General features: G+C 38.9%; 1 protein-coding gene across 1 annotated transcript; it reads right to left on the reverse strand.

Moving 5' to 3' along the window:
* Positions 1-1,008: 1,008 nt before the first annotated feature.
* cenatac (centrosomal AT-AC splicing factor) lies at positions 1,009-8,397 on the reverse strand. Its single transcript, XM_083912310.1, has 11 exons — positions 8,262-8,397; positions 7,965-8,131; positions 6,907-7,005; positions 6,755-6,821; positions 6,354-6,416; positions 5,828-5,895; positions 5,606-5,720; positions 5,449-5,479; positions 4,499-4,600; positions 3,770-3,902; positions 1,009-2,227 (listed from the first exon to the last, which is right to left on the reverse strand). Exons 1-11 carry the CDS (start codon positions 8,376-8,378, stop codon positions 2,128-2,130), a joined length of 1,062 nt encoding a protein of 353 aa, XP_083768436.1. The 5' UTR covers positions 8,379-8,397; the 3' UTR covers positions 1,009-2,127.
* Between the last annotated feature and the right edge of the window lie 4,258 nt (positions 8,398-12,655).

Here is a 12,655-nt window from a genome sequence, read left to right on the forward strand (position 1 = left end):
TGGCTGCTTCCATTCCTTTTAACCAATCAGCACTCAGGATATTACGCCTTCTTTAAAACATGCAGATTTATTCAAAACTCCCGCCCCGTGATTGGACTATGGATTAATTTAAGAAACGCCCAGTACACGTGCTTTTTCTCCCCTCCCATTCGCTGTGCATTAGTCAGTGCAAAGGATGGTAGTTGTGCGGTATGTCTGTCTGCACTCAATAGATCCTAGAAACTAGAGCAAACTGCATGATCTGATATGGAAGCAAAAACGTAATAGTTACGCAGCACTGAAACCATCACCTAGTGAAACCATTTGCGGTTTAAGGTAGCTGTGTAATTTGGAGTCAAATGTACACAACCCCATTTTCTTCGGTTTGTGAGTGATGCAGACATAGCCATGTTGTCACATAGCTAAGAATAGATCCGCTACACGTTGTATCCCCATGTTGCCTTGCAGCTGCACTGAACTCCACGCCCATCTATCCAATGCACACTGGGGCCTGATTATACCTTTGCCATGGAGAGGAGGAGGAGGCTTGTACAAAAGAAAGGCTGACTGTGAGGGAGTGTGGAATATCGGATACTGCGTACTGCTCTCCGCAATTCATCCATCTCTGTGCTAATGTTCCCTCTTTGCAATGCAACCGCTGCATATTTCACACAGTAATAGACAATGCAAAATTACCTCGTTTTTTTCTTATCCTAGATCTGTTATGCTGCAGGAGATTAAAACAAAGCATTATACCCATAACAAAACCAGTCATCAAGTCATTTCCAATTTTATTCACCACCATATTCAGAATTACAAAAAAAAATTCCTCCTCATGGATTCATTTAAAGTGAGAAGTAGTAGTTAAGCATGCATGCAGGCTTTCCAGGTCCCTTGAACTATGTAACATGGGTGGATATTTTACCCAAAAAGCTTTAATTTAGCTTCGAGAAGAGAGGAGAGGAGACGAGAAGAAATGTCCTTGAATAGTGTCAGCATCCCTACACACCAATTCAAGCTTTACTCACAGTAGCTAACCAACGTTTTTCTTTCCATATATAAAGGATTAAATAAACACCCATCTGGTTTTAGAGAGTACTGAATCTTAAATGTCGATTCTATAGAGACAAAATAAATATGAAGCCTGTTTCTGAACATTTATCCTTTCTTTCACATATTTTATCATCTTATCTCAAAGTGACAGACATTTGCATATGCAGCCTTTCAGCCTTTTCCATCATGTAACATGACCTGAAAGGGGAAATGAAAGCTCATCATTTGGTTGTACAGGTTCACTGCAAAAAAACAGACACATTTATTGTTGGTCTTAGGAACACTGAACAGCTGTTCTCATTCTGTATGATGCCATTTAGACAGAGACAAAACACAGCAATAAAAAAACAAACATCTATATATTCATTCGTGCTGTCTTTCTTCGCCAAATCAGTGGGGAAAAGAATATGAATCCTTAAAACGGAATAATACCTTTAAGGTTTTAACCATGTTGTCTTAGTGTTGGCTTCAACAGCCTGCCTTCATTTTTTATCACACAGCAGGTACCTTTGTTAGTTGAATGGCTGGCGACCCCTGCTGTTGACTTGCTAGAACGGTCATGTGGTCCTCCAAGAGCTGTAGTCTAACCAGCCTATTATCAGAATCTTGGACTTGCTGTGAGAATTAGGGCAGGAAAAATACTTAATAATAAAAGTGTTCATCTCTGTTCCCTTGACTGAAGTGATATCCAGCTGGTTGGATGGGGCAGGTCAGTGACCAATTGAGTGGCAACACCAATGTGGTTTTAAATCTTTTGAGTGTGCTGCAGGGTGTCGCATTGAAATGAACAAAAGATTTTGGAAATAATGTTGTGAAGTTGGACCATACATTTTCATACAAGAATGAAATTATGAAAGGAAACTTTCTAACGCAAATATATACAATAGGCACTGCCCAATATACAAAGTTAATATCTAAACTGCAAACTTTACCAGTTATGTTATAAAGAAGGTTTTATACAATTTCCTATCCACACTTACTACTGTTTGGTAGTGTGTCTAATCAGCCTCAGCAAAACTCCTCAGAAACATATCTCATTCACATCTTACAAACTACATACATTCCTTCACTTATGAATTATCACACACCATAGTTTTAAATGTTGTCAGAATTTGCTTTCTTTGTCCCCTCTGTGCCGTGCACCCTCTTCCTCTTCTGTCTGTTCTTCTGCCCTTCTTCTTGTCTGAATTGGTGCCTGTTAAAAAGAGGTCACATTTGTATTCAGAGACCAGAAGCAAGTGTTAAATATCATTGGGATGCTAAAAAGTGCAAATTACTGTGCTGCTTCCATAATAAACCCTAATAACTTACATTAGTACAGAGGTTGTCTCTGGTAAAAGGACTTGTACTTATATAGCGCCTTTCTAGTCTTCTGGCTACTCAAGGCGCTTTCACACTACTCGTATCATTCACCCATTCAGACATTCACACTGATGGCAGTGGACATTTACATACTATCTAATCTTACCATTCACCATTGCCCAAGGACACCTTGACATGTGAACCGGCGATCTCTCGAATGGAGGACGACCCACTCCAACACTGAGCCACATCCACATACTATTATTATAATCGCTTTTGTTTATACTGAATTTGTGTGTGTATTTGGATTTTTGCTATATCAAAGCACAAAAACTGATGTTTTTAAAAGTGCTATACAAATTAAGTTATTATTATTCTAACTGTATTATTATAAAACCATGAATGCATGGATCAATTCACTTGCAAAAGTCTCAGTTAGCAGGAAGATAACAGAAGGCCATCAGCCAACAGCTCTTTCTAGATAAAAAGTCAGATCGCGGCATGCTTACAGTCTCATGTCTATACTACAGATCTAAATATTTAGTTTGTACATAAACACGTTACCCAGCTGACATCCAAGAAAGGAGAATGTAGATTGCAGCTATATGAATAAATAATGTGGTGTTGCATATATATCCAATCGGTGTGTCACTTGTGCTGTTCTGAATGAGACTTAAAAAGGAGCATTCCATAACCCAAAACCCATCGGAAAGTCTTTAAATAAAATCCGTAAAAATCATCATCATCATCATCATTCATCTTCAACCGCTTATCCCGAGGTCGGGGTCGCGGGTGTGCTGGAGCCGATCCCAGGTGACATCGGGCATGAGGCGGGGTACACCCTGGAAAGGACGCCAGTCTATCACAGGGCACATAGAGACGTACAGAGACAGACAACCATTCATACCTACGGGCAATTTTAGACTCATCAATTAACCTAACACATGCATGTCTTTGGACTGAAGGAGGAAACCGGAGTACCCGGACAAAACCCACGCAGACACGGGGAGAACATGCAAACTCCGCACAGAAAGGCCGAGGTCGGGATCGGACCTGTGACCTTCTTGCTGTGAGGCGACAGTGCTAACCACTACACCACCGTGTAGCCCATCCGTAAAAATAACTATTAATAATTATCAAATAACTGAATTGAATAATTGGATTAACTATCATAACCCAAGCTGCAGCAATAGGTTTCTAAGCACACTGATGATCATCTACCAAAGTGGCTGGTCGTTACCTGATACTCAGCATTCTGAGAATAACTCCTAATTCTTACCTCAGCTCTAAAATGATTTCTTCCCACACACAGATACATAAACATAGGATATCAAATCTTAATCTAAGGCTTGTATGTGTGTAAATTGCTTGGAACGGAGTGATAGGAGTAAATGCACATTAGTCTCAGGTGTAGCGAAGGGGGCTGTGATCTCACCTGGACTGCCAGCGTCGGCCACTGTTCCACACTCTACCAAAGGAGGGAAGCCAATTGGCGTCTGTATGTGAGCTGTGATCAAAGTTGGCGCCCACTCTGTTTGGTGGAAGCTTCCTCAGCTTCTCTTGCTCCTCTGCCAAAAGTCATAAAGGTCTTTTTAATTACACTCCAATATTTGTGAGATTTTTATTGATTTTTCCTTAAAAAGTGTACATAGATATAATCTTTGTGTCTTCAAGAATGGCTGAGATTACGATCAGAGACCAATATGTCGGTCCTGTTTTAAGTGTAATTCCAGCGCAATGATTAGCTTGGGGCAGTGAAGGCATTAAAAGAGCTTTTTTAACCACTAATACTGCTCAAAATAACACCAAACCTCTGCAGTAGCATGATAAGTATCCCTACACCTAAAACGAAGCCGTACGACGACGACCAAGCATGCAAGTGCTGAAAAAGACCATGAAATGATTTTGCACCGGAATTGAACTTTAAGTGTTTTTTTAAAAAGGTAAGATGTCTAATGAACTTAAATCGCCAAAATGGCAGCAAAAAAGAAATTCCTACAGCATATTAAGGCATTAAAACAGAATCTTACAAGATGTATCATAAACCAAGGCTCCCTGGTTACCACAAAGTGATATGACAGCAATCTGTTGCTCATGGAAGTTATCATCAAGTAGGAACATTTCTTTGAGCAAACAAATACAAAATTGTGAGTTTGCTTCCTACTCTGTTTGAGGAACTCTTGGAGCGATGGACCAATCTCCTGTTGTGCTGCAGCTCCCGACGTCCCCTCCAGAGGATCGTCCTGGAGCCACGGTGGGACAGCGCCTACGACACACAGTGGCTACATGCTTATTCTACATCAACCCCCACAAGATCAGAGCTCATGACGATCAGAGACACTAGGTTTGTGCGCAAGCTGTGAAAAGCATGGAAAACACGATAGGAAATTTGAAAATGTTCTTATCAAATCGAAGGAAACTAATGTTCGCCCTTTGTGCATGATATCTTGATACATGATTTTATTACAATACAAATTCCACTGAAAGATGTATGTACATTGAAACATGGCTCAGTCCTATGATGATAAACTGATCTGAAATTAATTTAAAGCAAAAACTCACTGACTCAAACTTAGGAATTTCATGTGTGGTTACAATATTTAAAAATGGGATAATTAAATCCTGTTGATCACTGAATAAAAAGATGAAAGAAACGCAATAAAAATAATTATATATTTTATATATATACATATGTGTTAAATGGTTACATAATAACAGTAATATGATTCAACTCAACTTATCCAACTGTGAGGCTTTATGGATCAGTAGACATTGCAAGGTTTTCCTACCGTTTTGTCCTATGTATATTTCCAATGTACTCTTGTTCTTCTTCTTTCTTTGCAAGCACCTTATATTCATTATCTAACAAGCAAATAATAATTTCCTTTGTCCTCTGTACAATTTTATACAATGATTCGTAATTTATGGTTATGTTTTACCTCATTGGATTCATTATTTGTTTTATTCATACTGCATGTGTGTGTTTTTTGTTTTTTGCATGTCAAAGCACTTTGTTAACTGCCATTTTATAAAAGGTGCTATACAAATTAGGTTATTATTATTATTATTATTATTATTATTATATTATTATAAAACCATTTATCATCACTTTACCTGTATGAACATTTCCGCTGTTGGATGAATCCTGTAGCATAAAAAAAACCAAGTACTATTAAATGAGGTGATTGCATTTGTGTGGAAAAACAGCCACATAAAAAAAGCAATTCATTTTTAAACTTAAACATTTTCTGAATGAGAGCTGTCTGTCTACCTGATAGCCTATGAATGTCAGGCCTTGTCCTGTTGCAGCCCGTGGTGCTTCGACCATTGACTCGACAAAGCTGCTCCCCGCCTGCTGGTCTGATCCTTGAGAAGTAAACTGAGAGCTGTTCCACAGACAAAAGATGAACCCCAAAACAACCAAAGTCATTGCAAGTGCTATATGTGATATGATGCAAAAAGGATAAGATTTCATAAGTAGACACAGTGTTACCTGACAGCATCCTCAGCAGACGTGTCTGTGCCGTTGGGTCCATTGAACAACTCTGGTTCTGCGTCATGCTGGCATTGATTCAGGAAAAGCCAACAGTGGTTCATAGAGGAAGTCTGAGCACTCATCAAGATTCATCTCATGTTTTCTTCATCAGAATCCTCACACACTGCTTTACCCCATATGTCAACATAACCATTGCTCTAATCATGTCTTTGTTTTACTCTTACAACTTCATTCCATATTAAAGTAAACTAAAAAGCTTTTCATCTTTACTATAACCTGATGTGGAAAAAGATTTTCTCTCAAATCCACCTAAACCACCAAATACAAGCTTTTACAATCCACAAGTTTGGGTTTAAACACTGACTCCAGAGGATCATTGGTTACATCCTTTGGAAGTTATAACTATTTAGATGGAGAATGGCAGTATTTCCCGTTTTCCATAGAACTCAAAATCATATCATCATAGAAACAACAGTCAAGGCCACAGTGATGGATACTGCCACTGCATCTTTGGAAAACAAACCTCTAAAAGAGACTGAAGGACCTCTTGACGATTCTTCTCCTGGGCCCGGATGTGATCTGCTTGCTGCATGGAAAGAACAGGGGGGGGAAAGTAAATTACTATCAGCAGATCAAGCCTGGTTAAAATAACACTCCAGGACGTGTTTTAGTCATGCTGCAGCAGCAGGTCTCCAGGAAAGGCTGGAAATTTTGAGCCCAAAATTAAAGATGTAGACTGAAATCCTGATGGTTCTAACCCCAATACAAAAAAAGTGCAATACATTCCCAAACAAGTAGTTCCAAAGGTTTACACCTCTAAATGCTCTGTGAGATTGTAAGCATGCTGATGTTTATTTTAGCTCCAGGCACTGCTGTGTCTCAGTACAGCTTCACAGAGGCCCTTGCATGGGTGTAGACGCATACCTGTTTTAGGAATTCATCCTCCTTCTCCACATATGATTCCAATGCGTTCGCCACCTCAGCTTTAAACCTAAAAAATGAACAATGATCATTGCAGTCTCTTTAATTGTCCAAACAAACTTTATAAATATAGATATTTGGCTCAGTAGGCCTACCTTTCCGTTTCCTCCTCTGTGATATTGACCTTGTCTCTTAACTTGGGGTCGGCCTTATTCTCCCACCAGAACTTATGAGTATTCTTCCTGTGTTCTGGTCTGAAATCAGACACATTTTCTAAATGTCTAAACAAAAGCAAGTTATCTAAAAATTCATGGACAAAAGTATGAGAATTTTTTTCAAGGAGTCCACAGACAAATGTATGTCTGTGTTAGTTTGGGTAACATATGGTGCCTCTATATTGTAGTTTAAGCACAAAAAGTCAAGATGACAAAAAGCAATATTCTGAAGCTTTTTTTCAAATGCAGAACACACAATACAGAATACTTTTTTTGGTAATCATTTATTTAATTAATTAATACTGTGTATGTCTTCAGTCAAGCCTGTTTTATAAATACGTACTATATAAACATCTTGTTTTCCAACAGTTATGTTTTCATTAGCCTAACGAAGCACTGAGAACAACATGGTGCTCCTGCTAATCTTAATCAAAATATCTTTGAGCATACAGTTTTATAGGAAACAACTTACAAACTTCAATATAGGTGTTTTATTCTTATTTTATTCTCACTGTTGGTGATGGGTGCCACGCACGCACACACACACACACACACACACACACACACACACACACACACACACACACACACACACACACACACACACACACACACACACACACACACACACACACACACACACACACACACACACACACACACACACACACACACACACACACACGATATGTATATATTCACCTATATTTTTCAATTACTTGTGTATATAATCATATCTATTCTACACTTGTATTTGTCAAGCTTTGTTGTCCTTGTGCTTAGCTGTTATGTATATTTCTGTTTCAGTACATGAGAGAAATGCAAATCCTTGCATGTGTACACATACTTGCCAGTAAAGGTGAATCTGATTCCAATGTGTCCAATACTTAAATGGGGTGCTCTGTGTCAAACATCCTGTGGTTGTACTCAGTGGGTGTGAAGCAGGACTTCACTGAGCAGAGAATAAGCTAAGTAAAAGTTAATCAAATAAAACTTACGTGGCCATGTGTTCTATCAGTCCTCCGTACAGCACGGTCATGTTGCCATCTGTAACATTCCTATCAATTTCTAGCCCACAGCAGTAGCACCAGAATGTCTGCTTATGCTGGGTGCAATCAAACTTTTCTACCTGGGGTTTTTTAAGTGTTCGGCGAGCTTCCTTCACCTAGGAGACAGTGGATAAACACAGAACGCTTCAATTTGATGATACATTAAAACAGTATAGAACATTTCACAGTTGTAAACATAAACATTTTACACACCAGTAAGAATGCGTTGATATTTAACCTACTTACCTTTTCTAAGAATTTAAGAAGAACCACTCTAAGTCTGCTTTGGTGACTTTTTCCGAAGATGTGTCCCTTCCCCGTGAATGTTGTTTGCCGACATATAGCACAGTAATATGCGCCCATTTTAATCCATCAACTCCGGTAAACCACAAAACGGAAAATGATAAAAATGCTACAGGAAGCAATTCCGTCTGCATATGTTTCCCCCCGGAAGCTAGTGTCGTTAAACTTTTCCATATGACGATTTTGATTTAAAATGTCTTGTTTGGATTGCGTTACTAACGTAATCATCACTGCATTGGAAGTGTGTTTGGTTCATTTTTTATTATTATTATTTCTTGTTATTTTCACATCGTGTTATTGCTACTTTTACTTGCTGAACCATATCCGACCCATGCTAATGTGAATGCAATTTCTTTAAAATGATTGTTTCCGAAATAGCTCTAAAATACAAAGTGTGGCAAAAATATAATTTGAAATGATGCTAGGGAAATTTTCAACAGTCCAAAGCCCTTGACAGCGGAAAAGAAAAAAAACCGACAGCTCACGTCCACTGTCGGAACCCAACAGTGTGACACATGCGCGGAAGTAAACAACATCTCCATGCACCTATTGAATTAGCTGGACGACGAAATTGTCAATGTCTCCAGTTGAATATTTGAGAGTTTGTACGAGCGACTAACTGCTGCTGCTGAAGAAATATTCGGAGTTTTAAAAAAAACAACTATCATCGAGTATGAAGAAGAGATCAACCGCCAGCGCAAACTGTTGGATATCGTTTTGAAACCTGGAATAAAGTTACACAGGACAGGTGTGTAGCACTTTAATGGTCTATTTTTAAAAGCCCTACATCATGATATTTGCTTTTATTTGCTCATATCCGTCGTGTTTCCCAGTCAGTGGTATCATATTTATTTTGCTCTCTGTCCCTCCAGAGCTCCCACAGGAACATGTCTGTAAGGAGGACGAGGTTCTCTCTGACCAGCAGCAGCTCTGTATTCAGGAGAGGAACTCCAGTCCGGACCAAGAGGACCCAATGCCTCCACAGTTTAAAGAGGAACTCTGCACCAGTAAAGGAGGGAGAGCAGCTCGAACTGAAGCAAGAGACTAATGACTCTATGTTAGGAGGAAAGTGACCACAGTGAAGATCAGACTAGTATGTACTTGAGTTAAGATAAAACTCACAGTGCGGTATTAGAAAAACATCTTAACTACATTTCAGTAAAAAATTTCTGTGGTACCAGAAACCAACGATGACCTCTCACAAGTCTCATGAAGCTCAGAGCGAAGATCAGAAAGGAAGCAAGCATGGAGACCCAGAATCAATTAGAATTGCAGAGCCAGAACAACAGAATCACAAAAGCAACTGTCACAGTGATAATGGACTGTATATAACCCTATTGTGTCAACCATTCAATGTGATACTCACTCAGAGGCCATTTTCCTTCAGCACATGTGGGAAAAGATTTAGTAGGACATCACTGTTGAACTCCCATGTTACAGTCTGTAAAGGTGAGAAACCATATTCTTGCAAAATGTGTGGGAAAAGATTCAGCAAGACAAAAGTATTTGATGCTCATTTCAAAGTCCATACAGGTGAGAAACCATATTCTTGTAAACCTGTAGGAAACAATTCAGTTGGACATCGCACTTGAAGACTAATAAAAGAGTCCATACAGATAAGAAGATGGGGAAAGACTCTTAAGCAATGTTTGAACTGACAATGCATTGAGTGCTTTGAATAGCTTTCTATTTAAACCCAAGTGAGGATCCACATGCATGCAGCACTTATGGAAATGTTTTTTTTAATTTATTTTTTTACTTAAAGCCATTTCTCTTATAAGAGGTTGCAATATCTTATTGTAAGGTAGCACTGCATCATCAACACAGGCTCTTCATTGTTTACATTACTCCTATTTCTGTTTGCGACAGTATTTCTGTGAAACAGTCATTATTTCCCAAATCTTTGAAAAATCTGTTGTTAGGCGAGTTCATAGTCCCTTTTCTACATTTTCTTTATACAGTAGAAGAAGAAGAATTACTTTATTATAAATTCAATGTTTTCACTCTGTTATCAGGCTACACACACACATGCCCAAAATACACACACATGCACAAACAGGACCTATATACATGCAATTAATGGAGAGATGTCAGAGCGAGGGGGCTGCCAATGGATCGGCACCCCGAGCAGTTGGGGTTCGGTGCCTTGCTCAACAGCACCTTAGCAGTGCCCAGGAGATGAACAGGCACCAGTCCACACTCCATTCATGCCCTATGTACCTCAGTTGAGTGCATTGTGAGCTGTGATGTTGAGACTGAGAAGCTTTCTCACTTAAGTTGTACTACTGTCAACAAAGTGTTTGTCTTGTTACACCATGTAACATTTGTATGTATGTTGTGATTGCTGTTTTGTATTTTAGAATACAAATTTTAGTTGATGTACTACATGTGGTTTTCTGATCTCATGGGTGTATTCCACAATATAGCTTTGTATTGTGATGAATTAAGAATACCAAATTCACCCTTACTTTGGAGCTATGAGCAAATTCTGTTCATCGAGGCTGCAGTAGTGTGGAGTTTTATCTTTCTTAGCAAAAGTTATAGGCTGCAATTTAAACCTGCCACAAAACACGTTCCCTTTCTAAAATGCAGAGCCATTGCTCTGCTGTCAAGTGGTTTATCTTGTGTATTCTTCACTTCCTGCCTAATATTCTTGGTGAATACAGAGAACCACTTTTTACATTTTCTACCTGCCAGAACATGTATCCCCCTCTATAATTTACAGTCTCTGTGCTAACATCAGGTTTTATTTTGTAGTCACTTCACATCCGGCCTAATATCCTTGGTGAATATGAAGAAGCTTCTTATTTCCTAACAAAAGTTACTAGAGTGATACAAATTCGGCCAGGCTTCAGAAAACAAACAGTGGATTATCTTGTGTATTTGCTCGCTTCCTGCGTTTCCAAGTATTCTTGGTGAAGAAAACCCTTTTCAACCCAAAGTGATCAGGTGACACAATTTCTGTAATATTGCATTTTCTGCCTGCCACAACGAATCGTAACCTTACAATGAAAAAACATTGGCACAATTTGGTCAACCAAATGTAGACTGCAGGGATAAGGGATTGAACCAATAACCTAAACAAAGAACAGACATTTGTTATAACTATAACATCACTACGCAACAAAAAATTCAAAGTTCCGATTCGACTCGCGATAAGCACTGTATTACTCACATGGCAATATGGAGGAAAGAAAACTTGCTGGCATTATGATGTACTTCATTACAATACAATTTGCTGATTTCTTCTTCTTGGGAAATGCTTTGTATTCAATTACATGTTGCTATTACAAAAGTGTATTCATTTTAATGTGCGAACATTCATCCAGAGGGGTCTCAGTTGATGGTTATGCCTGACAAAACAAGCCATGAGTCCTACATTCATGCCACTACTCAGCTGTGTGGGTTAAAATAGAAGACCATTTATCTGCATTAGAGCTGCCAAGATTAACTGATAAAAGCGATATTTGTTAAGGATTAAATTAAGCATTTACTTTTTAAAAACTGATTAATCAATTTGAGTAATTTTCTAGGAAAAGTCAAAATTCTGTCTCCAGCTTTTTTAAATGTTAATTTTTCTGGTTTACTTAGTCCTCTATGACAGTAAACTGAATATTTTTGAGTTGTGGACAAAACATTGAACAAAATAGGACATTTTGGGAACACTGATGAACATTTTTCCCCATGTTCAGACATTTTATAGACCAAATCACAGATTATTCAAGAAAACAATCAATAGATTTATCCACTAAAAATAATCCGTAGTTGCAGCCCTCGTCTACATGCACACTTTTAAACCTTTCCCACATGTTTTGCAAGAAAATGGCTTCTCCCCTGTGTGGATTATCAGGTGTCTCTGCAAACGTGACTCACATTTAAAAGCTTTTCCACATGCGTCGCATTAGAAAGACTTCTTACTTGTATGAGTATTACAGTGAATCGTTGACGTAGTAGGGTTATATACATTTTTAGTCTGACTGTTGCTTTTGTGATGTCTTTTTAGTGATTTTGGCTCTGCAATTCTAGCTGATCCTGATTTACCATGCTTGCCCCGAGATAGAAGCTGATGGTCAACGTGTGTTTCTGATACCACAGAGACTATAACTGGCACGTTGACTGCAGACTCTCTCTGTGCTTCACTTAGAGTTTCATCATTGTAGTTCAGAGTCTGATCTTCACTGTGGTCACTTTCCTCATAAGTAGGAGTCAACATAGAGTCATCAGTCTCCTGCTTCAGCTCAAGCTGCTCTCCCTCCTCACTGGAGCGGAGCTCCTCCTGTTCCTCATTAATCTGTGGAGGTTCTGGGTCCTCTTGGTCCACACTGGACTTCCTCTCC

The sequence above is a fragment of the Echiichthys vipera genome, assembly GCF_963691815.1.
Source record: "Echiichthys vipera genome assembly, chromosome: 4".
Lineage (NCBI taxonomy): Eukaryota > Metazoa > Chordata > Actinopteri > Perciformes > Trachinidae > Echiichthys > Echiichthys vipera.

What these genes read in the sequence shown, in the direction of transcription:
- cenatac (XM_083912310.1), bottom strand. Translation starts at nt 8,378, where the DNA reads ATGGGCGCATATTACTGTGCTATATGTCGGCAAACAACATTCACGGGG. An exon ending in TTCTTAAATTCTTAGAAAAG is followed by an intron (nt 8,132 to 8,261) that starts GTAAGTAGGTTA and finishes ACTGTCTCCTAG; the next exon opens with GTGAAGGAAGCTCGCCGAAC. An exon ending in CAGCGGAAATGTTCATACAG is followed by an intron (nt 4,601 to 5,448) that starts GTAAAGTGATGA and finishes TGTGTGTCGTAG; the next exon opens with GCGCTGTCCCACCGTGGCTC.